This window comes from Jatropha curcas, chromosome 8 (assembly GCF_041381405.1).
Source record: "Jatropha curcas cultivar XTBG-Jc1 chromosome 8, XTBG_Jcur_1.0, whole genome shotgun sequence".
In the NCBI taxonomy this organism is placed as follows: domain Eukaryota; kingdom Viridiplantae; phylum Streptophyta; class Magnoliopsida; order Malpighiales; family Euphorbiaceae; genus Jatropha; species Jatropha curcas.
In genome coordinates this window covers 19,786,897-19,805,977 of record NC_143158.1, presented here as the reverse complement: position 1 = coordinate 19,805,977, position 19,081 = coordinate 19,786,897, and the positions used below count along the sequence as shown (strand labels likewise).

The 19,081-nt window shown below is 41.7% G+C and overlaps 1 protein-coding gene across 1 annotated transcript; it reads right to left on the bottom strand.

Annotated features, from left to right (window-relative positions):
• Positions 1-7,373: 7,373 nt before the first annotated feature.
• On the bottom strand, positions 7,374-9,858 carry LOC149494299 (uncharacterized). Its single transcript, XM_089725456.1, has 6 exons — positions 9,483-9,858; positions 8,976-9,145; positions 8,547-8,888; positions 8,292-8,438; positions 7,936-8,063; positions 7,374-7,659 (listed from the first exon to the last, which is right to left on the bottom strand). Exons 1-6 carry the CDS (start codon positions 9,856-9,858, stop codon positions 7,374-7,376), a joined length of 1,449 nt encoding a protein of 482 aa, XP_089581582.1.
• Positions 9,859-19,081: the final 9,223 nt, after the last annotated feature.

The window sequence follows — 19,081 nt, the reverse complement described above, 5'->3', positions numbered from 1 at the left end:
CAAGGATAGAATCTCCTCCTTTTATTTCTGTAATTTTCCTGACATCGAAGATGCATCAAGCTTAATAAAGAAAGTATTTCAAAGATTTGGCAGAGTGGTAGACCAGTACATTTCTGTGAAAAAAAATAAAAATAAACAGGGATCCGACAAATAATGGACAAAGTGTAATATACAACTATAGAAAGCAAAATCTTAAAAAGACAAATATTATCGAGATTCTTCTAAAACATGTTTTCTCCAATAAATATTGCGACAATGTGTGAACTTTATTGAAGAAGCTAGAGATTATATACAATAAGGTGTTCAGTTCAAATGGATCTAGTTCAAATAATTCAAAATTTTAGAAGTTAAAGTTTTAGTTGGATTAGGTTTAGATGATTAAATTAGATTAGGTTAGGTTTCAAAAGTTATCAATTATCATTATTAAATACTGAATATCAAATTAAAAAGTTATTAAGTTGACTAATCAAAATAGAGAAAAATAAGAAAAAACTTAAAATTTTCTAAAAAAAGAAAAATGGAATGCTGAACAAAGAAAATACATTAAACCTTCTCTTTGTTTGAGCTTTCTTATATATATATATATGATTTTTTTTTACCCAGAACCAAACAATGCTTTTTCGGTTTGCACTTTTACCTTGCTTTTCCTTAAAAAGAGACGAATTGAATTTTAATTATTATTTTATTACTATGATTAGAATTTTTTATATCATAAAATAATTATTTGACTATTGAATTATTAATTTATCAACACTTTTTTAATAGAGAATAGACACAAAACAGTGATAGCACACACTCTTTAATAAAACTATAAAGCAATGTTATCCAGACATACTAAGTTATACATTCTATATGGAGATGGAAGTAAGATGGACACCGTAAAATTTACAATATTCACATCCAAATCCATTTAAAATTTTGATACCCAAATTCATTAAATTTCCTTTTTGAAATGCTCATCGCAAACTCATTTAAAATTTTAATATTTGTGCCCTTCCAATTACAGTTAGCTAATATATAAACTTGTTATAAATAGGGGGCGAGCATTTGATTCGGCCAATTCAAATTAGTGAATAAATGTTTGATTAAAAGTTCGATTAAAAAAAAAACTAGATTTTCGAAGATCGATTAAAGATTTTGTTAAAAGTTGATTTAACTTAATTAATCAAATTAATTGATTCTTAGAACTAATCGTTTAAGTAAGTAGATAATAAAATTAAAAATTAAAAATTAAAATATTTTAATTTTTATTTTGATTAGTGTAATTTTAGTTAATTTTTATTTCAGTTAAAGTCAGTTAATCATAAATTTCAGTTAATTAAAATTTTATTTTCTTTAAATTCAGTGGGTTAATGTCACGACCCATTTCCATGAGTCGGACTAGCACTAGGATCCAAGTAAGCTTAAGGCCCTGAGACCCGTAGTAAGCCTTGAACACTAAAATATACTATCTCAATATAAATTTCAAACATTCAGCCCATATTACTAGAAAAAATAAACCTCAAAATTTTATTATACCTCGGCCCAAGTTTATCATCTTCAACATTCTATAGTTCGAGCCCAAATTTACAATACATCACATTTCTAATATGGGCTCACATAATTATTTCATTTATGTTAATACACGACTAAATGTATGTAAATTCTACAACTGCGGAGTCACTAACTGTTTGATATACATATAGTTACATAGCAAAATAATTATGGAACTAAGAAAATTTCTTTATAGCTGTGAATACTCAAATTTTGAGACTCAAAAGGCCAGTTTTCCCGGACTGCAAACAGTCCGGCCGGAGAAGCCTCCGGAATGAAAAAAACTAGAAAGTCTGTCGGCCGCGGCGGTGGCAGCCGCCCTTAACGGCGGCGATAGCCGCTATCGCCCGTGAATACCTAATTTTTTGAGGCTCAAAGAGCCAATTTTCCCGGACCGCAAACAGTCCGGTCGGACCGGAGGCCGTTTTGGAAGTTCTCCGAAAGTATGCCAATATGGTACTTGAAACGTCCGGGACGTCGCAAGGATCGCGGAACCGGTCCCGGAATTTTTTTTGGAGGTCCGGAACTCCCGAAAAATCCTCCGGAGCGAAAAGAGAACAAGAACACGACCACCGGTGGCCCAGCCACCGGCCATGGCGGCCCGGCCCGGCGGCCCAGCCGCCCAGCCGCCGGGGACCGGCGGCCCGGCCGCCGACGGCCGGCGGCCCGGCCGCCCAGACCGGCCGCCGAGCCAGGCGGCCCGGCCGCCGAATCAGCCCGTTTTTGCCTATAAAAGCAGTCCCCGGGCCTCCTGTTTTCCTCACTCAGTCTGTGTTAACGGACGCTCCTTCTCCCCTACGCTCCTTGCGATTCTTTACTGCTTTTCTGCATTTTTAATTTTAGATTTTATCGCTTTCTTGCCTTGTTACTTGGTCACTAAAATTAAATTAATTAAAATTCCCTTAACATGGAGCTTAACCTGGAGTTAAGAAGTGGCCGTCGACTAAATCAGGTACATGAAATAAACTCTGCTTATTTAATTTTAGCATTTCATGCATGCTTCTCTTCTACTCCTAATAATTCTACAACTGCATAAATGCATTACATGTCATCATTAGGCAAATAAGCTGCCTCAATAAATAAATTTAGGCTAATGCCCGGTTAATTAATAATCGTGGTATTAAAGCCTAAAATCCGACAATATTGGCCTAAAAAGACCTAGTTAATCAATAACTAAGGTTAATTGCCTTTATTTCGAACAGGCTGGCTTAAGTCCAATTAATCAATAATTGTGGCTAAAAAGCCTTAATCAATCACATGTTGGCAACAAATTGCCTACAATTAAATCAACCACATTTTGGCAACAAATTGCCCACGGTTCAATCAATTTTTGGCAAACAAATTGCCTATAAATTAGATTAACCACTTTTTAGCGACAAATCGCTTAAATCACAATTTTTGGCTAAAAGCCTTCAAACAATTGCTTTTGGCAAATAAATTGCCTTAAGTCAATCAATTTTGGCGACAATCGCCCAATCATCAACTTTTGGCAATAAATGGTCTAAATCAACTCATTTTGGCTAAAAGCCTTCAAATTAGTCAATCTTTTGGCTAAAAGCCTTAAAATCAAGCATTTTGGCGACAAACGCCTAAATAATCACCTTTTGGCAAACAATTGCCTAAATCACTCTCTTTCTTGGCTAAAAGCCTTAATCATTTTGGCGACAAACGCCCAATCAATCAATTTTCGGCAACAAATTGCCTAAATCAATCTTTTGGCTAAAAGCCTTCAAATAAGCACTTTTGGCAAGAATAAGCCCAAGCATCAATTTTTGGCGACAAATCGCCCAACAAAACAACTTTTGGCAAGAATAAGCCCAAACATCAATTTTGGCAATAAATTGCCCAATCAACACTTTTGGCAACAAATGCCTAATCAAATCAATCAATCTTTGGCAAAAAGCCTAAACAAAATGCACAAAGCATACACACACTCATGCATAAAGCATACCCATTCAAAGCCCTTCAAAGAAGGCCTATCGAACTACGTTGACTTTGATCTTCCATTCAAACGGAAGTACGTAGGCACGTTCGGGATCTAACCCCGAGCGGCAAGTCAAAATCACATAAACATTTTTCATTGGTCCAAATTGCATCATTTACCCTGCAAAGCATTCATTGTTTTGGTTAGTTTATCAGCATGACATAGTCTCGGGATCCACCTCGGGTTCGTAGACCATGCCTTAAACATTGGGATAATTAATCTAGTAATTAGGTTAATTAAAATTGGAGTCACTTAGGGTTTTTTCCTAGTTTGCCCTAAAATAATTAAACAAGGTGGCGACTCACACATCACGTGCATTTCTTCCTTAGTCACATGCATTTTCACGCATATGATATTTGGGGAGGGGTTCACAATAGCCATGCGGCGAAGAAACATAGCTTAAACTGAATTAAAGAGAAACTTATTTCCTGAAAAATTAAACAAGACATGTGAGTTTTTTAAGGAGTAATAATTATTGCACAACACACGCATTCACACAAATGTGTAAACATATCAATCTAGTCATCCGACTAGTTATATGCTCACGCAACCAGTCACACAAATGGCATATCACTAACACTCACAATTATTAACATCTTCACATAATCACATCACATGGAAATTGGTCTGTGGCGTCACCGAAACCCCCAATGAACCGTCCTCACACATGGCCCACCCTCTCATAACGTGTGCACTAAGGAGCCGATCCCCATACGGCCAACCGGTCTAATCCTCACTTGACCAGCCCTCTCATTGTTTTTCCATTCTCTCTTTTCTTTTCCATACCAACAGGAGGCCACCATGTGGTTTATCCATATTATCCATATCATATCTTCCGGTGCACACGGGACGCCGATCTCCCATACGGCCAATGGTCTCGTAGACCGCTCTTAGAAACCCATGGTGACCCACTTCATTCCAACTCCACACAAACATGGCAAAACATTGTCACATCACAACTAATCATGTCACGCCCGACTCTAATCACCAGAGGAATTGTTCGCTTTGGCCACGGGGTTGTGCCCCGGCCTAACACGGCCAACACATACACCCGCCCGCACGGTTTTGTCCCGCAAGTGAAATGGGAGGCTTTCCAGGAGGTCACCCATCCTGAAATTTCTGTTAAGCAAGCACGCTTAACCCTGGAGTTCTTCCAACTCTCCAGCCACTCCACCAAAAGGCACCTTTAATGATTAGTTTCTCCCTTTTCGATATATGATTCGATTCATTTCTGTATCCCGCATTCCACTACCCTAGTTAGCTTGCCATCCTAGGATCGCTTTGCCGGGTCAGGATGTCACGGCCCCACTAGCTTCCGCGTGGTTCGTCCTTGAACCATACATCTACTGGAGGGGGTCCGGCTTTGATACCAACTGTCACGTCCGACTCTAATCACTAGAGGAATTGTCCGCTTTGGCCACGAGGTTGTGCCCTGGCCTAACCCGGCCAACACATACACCCGCCCGCACAGTTTTGTCCTACAGGTGAAATGGGAAACTTCCCAGGAGGTCACCCATCCTGAGATTTCTGTTAAGCGAGCACGCTTAACCCTGGAGTTCTTCCAACTCTCCAGCGACTCCACCAAAAGGCGCCTCTAATGATTATTTTCCCCCTTTTCGATATATGATTCGATTCATTCCTGTGTCCCGCATTCCACTACCCTAGCTAGCCTGCCATCTTAGGATCGCTTTGCCGGGTTGGGATGTCACAAATCAAGCATTGCAATTAAATGCAGACATATTGATCAATTAAACATCGTAATGCAATGCACAATTAGACATCCATACTCAAATGCAAATAAATAAATAAATAGTATTAACAATAAACAACAATGATAAAATAAATAATAATAATAAACAATAATAATGAAAATAAATAAATAAATAAATAATTAAATGAATAATAATGATAATAATAAAATAATTAGAGCACTTTATTTATTATGTATCAAAGCCATGCTGGCTATCCCCGCTCCTCGCTGCATCTACAACACTAGATTAGCCATATTAGATCTACATCACTAGATTGGCTAAGACTATCTTGAGCCTCGATCGAGCATACAGGGTTGATAGGATCTGGTCCGCTAGCCCGATCCTGCTTCAGGTAAGCATTCTCGAACTAGTTTGATTTTATTTTGGTTCTTTCTAAAAAAGGCTTAGGTTTTGAATAGAAACTGTTTGCATATGAATGCTTGTTAGGATTTAGAGAGTGGGGGCACAATCTAATCTTACATGCTTTTAGAAAAAGGCTTAAGTGTTTAGGATAGGATACAACTGAATCTGCTAGGTTTCTGAGGGTTTTGCATGTGAATGCCTATTTAATTTCTATATTTGGGTGCAATGTTTGATCTTATAGGTTTAGCTAAGGGATCATCTGAGGGTGGTTGAGCCACCACGACGCCACCCATACGAGCCTTCTCAGTATAGATTTAGGCAAGTCGTAGTGAGGCTCAAGTCTGAGGATTAGTGGTTGTAGTGGCTGCTGGTGCTGAGGCCGGATTTTGTGGAGGTGTGACTGGTATGATATCAGGAGGTTTCTGGTCTAGGTAGCTGGGTTTCAGATGGCTTATCTGCTTGGCATGGACCACATCACCTTCTATCTGGGCTCCCGATTGATCAGGCAGATGGGACATACTTAGGGATTAACACCAGTCGATGCCCACTTTGAGGATACACTGATTTTACCATAGGTCACTGTGGCTATTTTGGGTAGTTGGTCCAGGGAAGCAGATGTGGTTATGGCTGGAGTTTTTAGGGGCATGACTATTACTTATGACTGAGCATGTGACTGGAAGAGAGAGCGTAGAGTGACTCTGACTCGAGAGATCGCTGCTAGACTCCAAGAGACTACTGAGATAGTCCTACACTCTACTAGAAAGGCTGATATAGAGGACTCTGATGACTCTAGGGATGTACATCTGAGGTGGCGTAAATGGATTGACTAGACCTTCGATGGATATGCCGACCTTATTCTGATAAGGTAGGATTTTTTATTTCTTGATTTTTGACTCGGCCTGTATTTTTGTGAGGGCTTCGAGATAGGTGATTGACCCATGATGTATAGAGGGTTCAGTTGATACACTGGATATTTTGACACTTTGGATATTGGACACCCAAATGTTTGACGCAAACATAGATGACAAATGTGGATGCCTAGATAATAGGGCTTTCATGATTTGCTTTTTACTTAACTTGTATTGATTCGAGATATGTAAAAGGGGAATCATTCTACCACTTTAATAGAAAAGGAATTTCAGTTTTATCCTTTATGAGATTGCTGCTTTTAAGCCTTTATTTTTACCTAAACCACCCTTGTAGGTTTTCGATTTAAAAGGCTGCCCTAACTTTTGCCTATTTTGGATTTTCGAATTAGCAGGCTGATACTGATTTTGCCTGTCCTTACAGGTTTTCAACTTAGCCATACTTATTTTTGCTTGAACCGCTGCGGGTTCAGCTCTTGATTTTTTGAATGATTTTTTTTCTTCTTTTTTTTTAGTTGGAACAGAAAATCTGGAATTTTCATGAAAAGGGGCAAAAATGTATTTTTATTATTATTGTGACCACAACCATAGGCTAGGCTACCTACATATCCTGTACTTTTGGAACATTTTTTCGAGAGTCAGGCCTCCATAGTTCTGTTTAACAGTGACATAAAGGAGTAATATTTCTGGTGCTCCTATCTAGAGCATTCACACAAAGTATCTGTTGAGTTAATCCAAGTTGCATGGATTAGTGAATTTGTTGCCATCGATATCTGATAGGATGACACCGCCTCTGGAGAGCATTTTCTTCAGTATGTAGGGGCATGCCCATTTTAGCCTAAATTTACGTCGGGGATCTTGTATAGGTGCTCTAATTTACTTGAGTACAAGACACACTTCTTCTAATTTCTGATCACGAATTCTTTTGTTAAAGTGTTTTGCTATTTTCTGTTGGTAGCTCTGGATCTGATTAAGAGCCTCTAGCCTCTTCTCATAAATAGCATTGAACTGATTCTGGTAATTCTGAGCCCATTCTGCTTCGAGCAAATGACTTTCTCGCATGACCCTGGCTGATCTAATCTGAACCTCAATAGGGAGGACTGCTTCCATCCCGTAGACTAGTGAATACGGTGTTGCCCCGGTTGGCGTTCTGATGGAGGTTCTGTATCCCCATAAAGCAAATGGCCAATGCTCATGCCAATTTTTGTGATTACTGATCATCTTCTTGAGGATGTTCTTAATGGAGTTATTAGCTACTTCAATTGCTCCATTGGTCTACGGCCTGTATGGTGAAGATCGATGATGCTGAATCTTGTACTTATTAGAGTGGAGACTTCCTTTTGGAAATGAGAACCATTGTCTAATATGAACTCAAAATGAATCCCATATCTATATATGATATTTGTGTGGACGAACTTAGCCATCTTTTTAGAGTTACAAAACATGATAGGAGGTAGCTTCTACCCATTTAGTGAAGTAGTCAATGGCTACCAAGATGTACTCATACTGGTTGGAAGACTTTGGGGAGATCCTGTCGATCACATCAATCCCCCATATTGCAAAGGGCTAGGATGTAGAGATAGGATGAAGAGCTATAGGGAGAATCTTTTGAAGCTTGGCATAAATCTGGCATTTATGACATCTCTGGACAAACTTGGCGTAGTCTGATCGCATGGTAAGCCAATAATAATCCTGATTAGTAATCTTATGGGCTAGAGCCATTCCATTCATCTAGAGGCCTTCTTCTCTAGCATGTACCCACACCATTATTTATTGAGCTTCTTCTTCTGTTACGCATCTAAGATGTGCCTGATTCCACGTTCTCTTGTATAGAATAACATCTTTGTAGAGGTAACCTTTTGATAACTCCCGAAGAGTCCTCTTATCAGATTTAGAAGCACCTTCAAGGTATTCTTCTTTTTCTAACCAGGTTTGAATGTCCTAAAAACATGGCTTGCCATTAGAGAGTTGGAGATTGCAGCAGTAAGCTGGCTATTGGTGAATTTGAATATTCAAGGGCTTGATGATCATGTCTGGGCTGGCATCAACCATCAAGGCAAGAGTACCCAATGCATCGACAAACTGATTGTTGGCCTGAGGTAAGTAAGGAAAGGATAGTTCATCAAACTGCAAGGCCAATTGATCGAGGCGCTGAAGGTAGGGAACCAAGCACTGCTCTTTGGTTCTCCATTTCTTCAAGGCTTGAGAGACTATCAGGATAGAGTCCCCATATAGTGTTAGGTGCTTAACTTGTAGGCTTAGTGCTACTTCTAGTCCGACAATGCAAGCTTCATACTCTGCTTCATTATTCCTGACCTGGAATGTCAACTTGATACTGAAAGGTAATTGTTCCCCTGCTGGAGTTACTATTACTACCATGTCACCGTAACCCTAGTAGTTAGCGGCCCCATCAAAATACATTTTCCATGCATCAGACTAGATATGGAGGATATCTTCATCTACAAATAAGATATCTACCGTTTCTGCATTTACTGGTAATGCTGCAAGGTGATCTGCTATCACATTGCCCTTGATTGCCTTCTTTGCAACAAACATCAGATCAAATGCTGTAAAGATGGTGGCCCATTTGGCCATTTTACTGTCTAGAACTGGCCTCTCCATAAGGAATTTCAAGGGGCACTTGTTAGCTATGACATGAGTGGTGTAGGAGCACATATATTACTGGAGCTTGGTGCATACACATGCTGCAGCTAGGCATAGTTGCTCGACCTTGCTGTACTCAGATAGTAAACAACATTCTCTTAGCGAGAATCTGGCGCTTCTTGTGCTAACATCGCCCCTATGGCTTCGCCAGTCGCTAAGAAATATAGGAGAAGTGGTTTCTAAAGTGTCAGAGGCTGAAGGACTGGAGGGTTGAGTAGGTATGCTTTAATTTGATCAAAGGCTTTCTAGCATTCATCGTCTTAAGTCTTAAGGGCGTCCTTTCTTAGTTTCTTGATGATCGGCCCACAGGTGTCTACTAACTGTGAAATAAAGCGACTGATGTATGCAGGCAGCCTAAGAAACCACGGATCTCCTTTTCTGTTTTAGGAGGTTGCATCTCTAAGATGGCTTTTGACTTTGCTGGATCAATCTCAATCCTTCTTTTGGAGACCATATAGCCCAAGAGGATACTAGACGGTGCTTCGAAAAGACATTTGGTCGGATTGAGCTTTAGGTTATATTTGAGGAGTTCGAAAAAGAACTGTTCAAGAGCAACTAAATGACTTTGCCCATCCTTGGTGTGGACAACCATGTCATCAACATACACCTCTATGTTTTTGTGCATCAGATCATGAAAGATAGTAGTGGCCATCCTTTGGTAGGTGGCACCAGCATTCTTCAAGCCAAAAGGCATCATTTTGTTGCAAAAAATTTACCGCATTCAGCGACAAATGAAGTCTTCGGTCTGTTGGATTAATTGGTATCTAATTATACCCTGCATACAATTCTGTTGCTGAAATCACATTGGGTCCTGCCATTCTGTCAACAAGCTGGTTGATGTGGGGCAGTGGAAAATCATCCTTAGGGCATGTCTTCTTCAATCTCGATAATCGACATAAATTTTGATCTTGCCATCTATCTTGGGGACCGACACTATGTTGGCCAACCATGTTGGATTATCTATTGCCTCGATGAAGTTATTTTCGAACAGCTTGGCCGTCTCTTCTTTGATTCTGAGAGAAATCTCTGGTTTCTATCTTCGGAGCTTCTGTTTCCCAAGTTTAATGTGATTATAAGTGGGGATTTGGTGGACCGCAATGTCGGGATCTATGTCGTTCATATCACTAGAGGTCCATGCAAAGCAATCTGAATACTGCTTAATGACTTCTGTCAACTCCTATTTACAATCACATTCATGCATAATAAATTTATGCTTTAGTTCATTTTTGTGCCAACATTTGTTTGCTGTTTTATTATTTTTGCTTCTTTTTTATTTTCTTTTTCTATTTTTCCAGCAATCTCATTCAAGTCGGAAAGAGGGTAATAAGAAAATTGAAAATTTTCATTAGTAATAAAAGTGTCATAGTCGGCATCTACATTAAGTTCAATAAAAAGATCTCCTAACTCTAAAAGAGAAGACAAGGAAGAATCAGAACTGGACTTAGACTCAGATTCAGTTTGTGACTCAGACTTAGGTTCAGGTTTGGCAAGGAGGGTGAACTGCTCTACACTCTCTTTCAAGTACCAACTCTAGAGGGGTGCTTGGGTTGGTTGAATGAGGCTTTTGGGGTTTGCTTCCACTTGATTAGTTATCATACACATGTCAAAAAGAGATGCTTTCATATTATCCTCCCAATCTGTTTGGAACTTGAAAAGAGGCTCACGATCTTCTATAGAGAGCCTGACATCCAAAAGAATTTCAAAACCAGGGATTAGGCTTTTAGTCAGGGGACAATGGCAAGGTTCTTAAAAGAAATAGTAGGGTTCAGATTCCCCCTCTTTGATAAAGAAAACATTCAGGGTTTTGAAGTATGGGCGCATTTGGATGTCCCTAGAATCACCTCTTTTCTTAGCCATCCATTTGGCATCTTCCAACTCCTCTTTGTCTTAGCCGATCGGCTTGAACCCAATACTGAATGGAGGCTCAACAACCTGTGTTCAGTAAAGGAGGCCATACCCTATTGGTTTTGGCCCAGTCCCATACTTGGAAAATAGCACATAGCCCTTATCATATTATAACTAGGGGGTTACTGTGCGGATCAAAGTCCAAGGGGAGTAATTCTTTACTAGGCTCTTCTTTTATGAACTGGACAGAGTTGAAGGAGAAGCCAGAGAAGGGATGCATAGTAAGCTCAGGCTGAATTTCCAAGAGTGGAGCCAACGACGGGATGTCAGATTTTTCCCACCAAGTCCCCTTTGATTGTAACCACTGCGCTCTCATGAGGGAACTTCTACTTCTAATGGAGAGAGGAAGCTATTGATTTAGTCTTGTGGATCCAGGGCATACCCAGGAGGAGGTTAAAGTAAGCAGGGACATCTACCACTTGGAATGGTATGGTCATAACTATGGGTCCGATTATGACTTTTAGGTCAACTACACCCAATAATTCCCTTCTGTTGTTGTCATATTCTCTCACTATCTGATTGAAGGGCACAAAATCTTTAGCAATCAAACCCAAGCAATTTGCAAAGTTGAGAGGGCAAACATTGAGGGTCAAACCATTATCCACCAAAACTATAGGCACTGTCTTACCCTTGGCTTGGACTGTTACAATATAGAGCATGATTGTGAGTCATATCGTCATTTGGGATTTCATGATCAGCAAAATGGATGGCCATGGCTAAGGGGTTTCTTGTAATGGATGCTACTAATGCTTCCAGGGTTATGTCTAGAGTGGTCTGGCATTGGTTCATAGCTTTGACCAGGGCCTGGTGGTGCATAAAAGATGACTGAATCAGACCCTAAATGAAGATGTTGGCCTTAGTCTTCTTCAGTTGCTCCAAAACAAGATTCCTTGGTTGAGGGCCAGCATTAGAGCTTGGGGCATCTTTGGCTAGGGTGGCAGGGTTGGGTAAAGTTTCAAGAGGAGGAGAGGGGTACTGTCTCCCACTCCAGGTGATTGCATTTATTTCCTCAAGTATGTCATTCAGGTCTATGACGCAGCATGAGTTGTCAAGAATGGGGTGCATGAGTGAGACTAGGTCAGTGTCTGGCTCTTGGTGTAACATATGGAAGCTGGCTTGATGATGAGGGAGGGAGTTGGTGTTTATATTGAGTGGGTCAAACTGGAAGGATTTGGCCATTATCCATAAGGTCTTGGATTTTATGGCGGAGGGTTTTGCGGTCATCTGTCTTCTGTCCTGCCCCTTGGTGAAAGGAATAGAAAGCATTCACATTGAAGTGCTTTGGGATAGGGTTTGGCATAGGTCTGGGCTCAAGTGGCTGCATTAGCTTGTCATCTATAGCCTTCTAGAAGATAAATGAGGGAGGGACCCCCAAGTCCATAAAGTTACGCTGGAAAGTTCTGGCAACAGGCCTTAGAGGAAGAGGAGGAGGAAGCTGCTTTTGATCGGTCAGATTGGCCACCTCATCGCCTTTCTGAGCAATGGGAGGAACTGCATGGTAGCTGCCTTGTTGGGGCTTTCTATATTTAGTGAAGGATTTCTTGTCGGATTTCTTCCCGGCTTGATGTTTTTACGGGATTCATTCCCGACTGGATGTCTTTGCGGGATTCCTTCCCGACTTGATGTTGATGCAGAATTCATTTCTGACTTGATTTCTTCGCGGGATTTCTTCCCGGCTTGATGTCTTTACGGGATTCATTCCCGACTTTGATGATGTTGAATCAACTTATTGACTCGAGCTCGTATGATAGTGATGACCCTAGGCGAATCTGACTTTGTTGTTGTAGTGGTTTTACCACTGGTTGACTGAAATATGACTTGTATTCATCACAAGGAGTTTTGAATACCCACATTGTGGTGGTAACTTGAGTGGCTTGAGTGTTGAAGAAGCTTTTTATGCTTTGAGTTTGTGGCTTCGCCATGTTTGAATTCTTGAGGTTAATTTGATCCCTTTCCTTGAACTTTATCTTCCTCTGAATTTGAAACTTATTTCCTCAATGGTTCTCCTCTCCATAAGGAATTTTGAGGAGACTCTTCCTTTTCCTTGTTTTGAGAAATGATCCTTGTTTATAAGGACACTTGTACTTGCGCCATGCTTGGCGCTTGATTTTCAAGGTGTTTGTTGTCATCCAATTGGTGGAAATGACTGCTTCTTTTAACTTGCTTTTTTTTTTTTTAAAATATGAGCAGCCGCTTGATCTTTGTCCTTATGGCTGAAATGATTTGTCATCTACCCTTGATGGGCTTGAATTTAACGGAGAGCTTGCAGTTGACCCGTTTTTGACTAGGGGTTCCTTTTGTCCCGTTTTTCCTTTTGCTTGCTTAGAAGCGGCCTCTCCATAAAGAATTTCGAGGCAACTTGATTCTGAGATGACTTGAGTAGTGTATGGATAGCATTGCGACTTCGTGCAGACCCAACCCAATAACTTCTTTATTCTGTCGCTTTTAAGCTCAAAATTCAGACACCTCTCTATCGGAGCATCTTCCATTCCTGGGTTTTCGGAGAAACCATTCTGGCCCTAACCCCTTCAATTGGCTTTGCCTCGGTATTGTTTGAAGTCTTGCGTACCTTTTGCTGGATCCTTTCCATGATTACCCTTCAAAACTTCCCCTTTGATGGTGCTTCTTAGGATGCCCCCAACTTTGATGATGCAGAGCAAATGAATGCATTTTTCTTTGCCAATTTTTATTATCTTTTTTTTTATCATCATTTTTTTTAATTTTTAATTTTTAATTTTTTGATTTTTTTTTTGCTTTCACAGGAAAGGATGATTGGAACGTAAACTGATCACTTTTTATTGATAAGACAAAATTTGTGTACAAAAGACACTTAGATTTACAAATGAAAACTTGAATGGAAATGAAAATGAAAAGAAAAAACTAGACCCTAAAAGATAGACTCTAGGTGGACTATGATGGACTAGGATTGGATTGACTGTAGTGACTTTGTTCTTCTCGATGCTTAAATCGATCAGACAGGTTGTTGTTGGTCTTGAACAATTCCTTTGTTCTTTTGGAGGTTTGATCTCAATCTTCTCAGACACAAACTTCATTCATTTCTAAGAAAAGTTCGAAAGGATCGAACGATTCTTGTTCAGCAATTTTTTTTTGCATTAATCCCATGGTTAGGCAAGGGATTGGTTGATGTTCAGCTTGCTCTTGGGGATGATGGACCGATTGTCAACCAGGTCTTGTAGACGGTTTTTCAGAGTCCAGCATGATTCGGTCTTATGCCCATGTCCTTGATGGTACTCACAGTATTCATTGGCTTTGAAATTCCGGGGCAGGGGGTTTGGTAATGGCCTTGCTTCTAAGGGCTTCAATAAATTTGCTTTCACTGCTTCTCGGAACACCAAAAGGACTGGCATGCCGAGATCAGTATATTGCCTCCTTGGCCGATTGTTTCCCAAATTCCCAACACGTAAAGGATTCGTGGGGATTATACTGGCTATTTCATTTATCTCACTGGACCCAGCATGATTCTGCTTCTTGTATGAGTCTTCTTTGAGTTGACCCAACTGGATTAAGTCTTCCACCTTAGTTGTAGTTGCAATGAGCGATTGGAACGTAGGCAAGTACTGTGTTTGAAGCTGTGACTGGTAGACAGGCAGTAAATTCTTGATTATTATGTCGACTTGTTCCTGTTTAGAGGGTCGGTTGATCATTTGAGCAGCTTTGGCTCTCCACCTCAAAAGGAACGAGGAGAAGGGCTCATTGTTCTTTTGTTTAGTGGTTTCCAGTTCCCTCCGGGTAACATCCACTCCGATATTATAATGGTACTGCGTGTTGAAAGCATTGCATATGTCCTCCCAATTCTTCATTTTGGAACGATCCAAGCTTACAAACCATCTTAATGCAGCACCAGTCAAAGATTGCTGAAATAACTGAGCAAGGAGCTCGTTGTTCAGGCCAAACGGGTTGAGGGTGTGAACCCCTCCCCCTAAACATCACTGGCATATGAATGCATGTGACTAAGGACAGAAATGCACGTGAATGTATGAGTCGCCACCTTGTTTAATTATTTCAGGGTAAACTAGGAAAAAACCCTATGTGACTCCAATTTTAATTAACCTAGTTGCTAGATTAATTATCCCAATGTTTAAGGCACAGTCTGCGAACCCGAGGTGGATCCCGAGACTATGTCATGCTGATAAACTAACCGATGAATGAATGCTTTGCAAGGTGAATGATGTAATTGGACCAAATGAAATGTTTAAGTGATTTCGACTTGCCACCCGGGGTGAAATCCCGAACGTGCCTACGTACTTCCGTTTGAATGGAAGATCAAAGTCAACGTAGTTCGATAGGCATTCTTTGAAGGGCTTTGAATGGGTATGCTTAATGCATGAGTGTGTATGCTTTGTGCATGAGTGTGTATGCTTTGTGCATGAGTGTGTATGCTTTGTGCATGAGTGTGTGTATGCTTTGTGCATTTTGTGTGTATGCTTTGTGCATGAGTGTTTAGGCATTTCGCCAAAGATTGATTGATTTTTAGGCATGTTGCCAAAAATGTTGATTTTAATGGCTTTTAGCCAAAATGATTTGATTTAGGCAATTGTTGCCAAAATGTGCGATTTAGGCGATTGTCGCCAAAATGGTTGATTTTAAGGCCTTTGGCCAAAATGTGTTGTTTTACGCAATTAGTTTGCCAAAAATGTGCGATTTAGGCGATTGTCGCCAAAATGGTTGATTTTAAGGCCTTTGGCCAAAATGTGTTGTTTTAGGCAATTAGTTTGCCAAAAATGTGCGATTTAGGCGATTGTCGCCAAAATGGTTGATTTTAAGGCCTTTGGCCAAAATGTGTTGTTTTAGGCAATTAGTTTGCCAAAAATGTGCGATTTAGGCTTTAATGCCACGATTATCAATTAATCGGGCATTCGAGCTTAATCACAATTTATTGTCGAAACGTGATCGATTAAGGCTTTTAGCCACAATTATTGATTAATTGGACTTATGCCAGATTTATTCGAAATAAGGCAATTGAACCGTAGTTATTAATTAACTAGGCTCTTTTAGCCAATATTGTCGGATTTAAACTTTAATACCACGATTATTGATTAACCGGGCATTTAAGCTTAATCAAATTAATTAAGGCAGTTTATTTACCAAAAATAATGACGTGGATGCATTTATGCAATTGTAGAATTATTAAGAGTAGAAGAGAAATATGCATGAAGTGCTAAAATTAAATAGGCAGAGTTTTGTTTACATACCTGATTTAATCGACGACCGCTTCTTAACTCCAGATTAAGCTCCTCGCTTAGGAAATATTAATTAATTTTAATTTGTTTAATTTTAATGTCCAAATATCACAATAAAAATGTAATAAAAATTAAATTAAATGCAAAAAGCGGTAAAGAAAATGCAAGGAGCGTGAGAGGGAGAAGGATTCGTCCGTCAACACAGACAGGGGTGTCAAAAATAGGCTGAAAATGGTCTATTTATAGGCCATTTTCGGGTCCAGGGCGGCAGGTGCCGCCTGGGAGGGCGGCAGGTGCCGCCCAGTCTGTGGGGCGGCAGGTGCCGCCCATGCTGGGCGGCTGCTGCCGCCCAGGCGGTGGGGCGGCAGCTGCTGCCGTGTCCGGCGGCCGGAGCCGCCGTGTCCGGCGGCCGGCACCGCCGTAGCTGGTGGTGGCCACCATGTCTCGCTCCGGGAGCTTTTTTGGGAGTTTCCGACCTCCAAAAATCATTCCGGGACCGGTTCTGCGATCCTCGTGAAATTCCGGACGTTTCAAGTACCATATTGACATATTTTCGGTGAACTTTCAAAATGGCCTTCGGTCCGGCCGGACTGTTTGCAGTCCGGCATTGACACTGTAGAAAAGTCAAAGTGACTGTAGAAAAGTCAAATTTACTGTAGCAAGGTCAAAATTTGAGTATTCACAGTTGCCCCCCACTGGCTATCATAAAAATGATTTATGAGAGCCAGTGGCCGTCTGAAGGAGCAAATTTTGAAGGCGAAACTCGGACCTTGGGCCAAATTGGGATTATGGGGCCTTGGGCTGAGTTGTGAATTTTCGGACCCTAGGCCGAGTTTTGAATTTCGGGCCTTAGGCCGAATTGTGAATTTTCAGGCCTCTGCGGCCGAATGTGATTTTTCGGGCCTCTGTGGCCTGAATGTGATTTTTCGGGCCTCTGTGGCCTGAATTGTGATTTTTCGGGCCTCTGTGGCCTGAATGTGATTTTTCGGGCCTCTGGGGCCTGAATGTGATTTTTCGGGCCTCTGGGGCCTGAATTGTGATTTTTCGGGCCTCTGGGGCCTGATTGTGATTTTTCGGGCCTCTGTGGCCTGAATTGTGATTTTTCGGGCCTCTGTGGCCTGAATTGTGATTTTTCGGGCCTCTGTGGCCTGAATTGTGATTTTTCGGGCCTCTGTGGCCTGAATTGTGATTTTTCGGGCCTCTGGGGCCTGAATGTGATTTTTCGGGCCTCTGGGGCTTGAATGTGATTTTCGGGCCTCTGGGGCCTGAATGTGATTTTTCGGGCCTCTGGGGCCTGAATGTGATTTTTCGGGCCTCTGTGGCCTGAATTGTGATTTTTCGGGCCTCTGTGGCCTGAATTGTGATTTTTAGGGCCTCTGGGGCCTGAATGTGATTTTTCGGGCCTCTGGGGCCTGAATGTGATTTTTCGGGCCTCTGTGGCCTGAATTGTGATTTTTCGGTCCTCTGGGGCCTGAATGTGATTTTCGGGCCTCTGGGGCCTGAATGTGATTTTTCGGGCCTCTGTGGCCTGAATTGTGATTTTTCGGTCCTCTGGGGCCTGAATTGTGATTTTTCGGGCCTCTGTGGCCTGAATTGTGATTTTTCGGGCCTCTGGGGCCTGAATGTGATTTTTCGGACCTCTGGGCCTGAATGTGATTTTTCGGGCCTCTGTGGCCTGAATTGTGATTTTTCGGGCCTCTGTGGCCTGAATTGTGATTTTTCGGGCCTCTGTGGCCTGAATGTGATTTTTCGGGCCTCTGGGGCCTGAATGTGATTTTTCGGGCCTCTGGGGCTTGAATGTGATTTTCGGGCCTCTGGGGCCTGAATGTGATTTTTCGGGCCTCTGGGGCCTGAATGTGATTTTTCGGGCCTCTGTGGCCTGAATTGTGATTTTTCGGGCCTCTGTGGCCTGAATTGTGATTTTTAGGGCCTCTGGGGCCTGAATGTGATTTTTCGGGCCTCTGGGGCCTGAATGTGATTTTTCGGGCCTCTGTGGCCTGAATTGTGATTTTTCGGTCCTCTGGGGCCTGAATGTGATTTTCGGGCCTCTGGGGCCTGAATGTGATTTTTTCGGGCCTCTGTGGCCTGAATTGTGATTTTTCGGTCCTCTGGGGCCTGAATTGTGATTTTTCGGGCCTCTGTGGCCTGAATTGTGATTTTTCGGGCCTCTGGGGCCTGAATGTGATTTTTCGGACCTCTGGGCCTGAATGTGATTTTTCGGGCCTCTGTGGCCTGAATTGTGATTTTTCGGGCCTCTGTGGCCTGAATTGTGATTTTTCGGGCCTCTGTGGCCTGAATTGTGATTTTTCGGGCCTCTGGGGCCTGAATGTGATTTTTCGGGCCTCTGGGGCCTGAATGTGATTTTTCGGGCCTCTGTGGCCTGAATTGTGATTTTTCGGGCCTCTGTGGCCTGAATTGTGATTTTTCGGGCCTCTGGGGCCTGAATGTGATTTTTCGGGCCTCTGGGGCCTGAATGTGATTTTTCGGGCCTCTGTGGCCTGAATTGTGATTTTTCGGTCCTCTGGGGCCTGAATGTGATTTTCGGGCCTCTGGGGCCTGAATGTGATTTTTCGGGCCTCTGTGGCCTGAATTGTGATTTTTCGGTCCTCTGGGGCCTGAATGTGATTTTCGGGCCTCTGGGGCCTGAATGTGATTTTTATTTTTGTTTTTTTTTGTGGGGGCGTTGCCGCCATTATTCGGTGGCAATTTGGCGGCTGCTGCCGCCTTCGTTCGGCGGCTGCTGCCGCCTTCATTCGGCGCATTTTTCTATAAAAACTTGTTTTGTTGGTTGCTTCTTGACTCATTCCTTCTTTT

Excerpts from the sequence above, each read along its gene's own strand:
- LOC149494299 (XM_089725456.1), bottom strand. The coding sequence starts at position 9,858 with ATGATGCCTTTTGGCTTGAAGAATGCTGGTGCCACCTACCAAAGGATG. Across the intron at positions 9,146-9,482 it reads ATCAGTCGCTTTATTTCACA|CTAACAAGTGCCCCTTGAAA; the intron begins GTTAGTAGACAC and ends CTCATGTCATAG. Across the intron at positions 7,660-7,935 it reads GCTACCTCCTATCATGTTTT|AACCTCCATCAGAACGCCAA; the intron begins GTAACTCTAAAA and ends ATGGGGATACAG.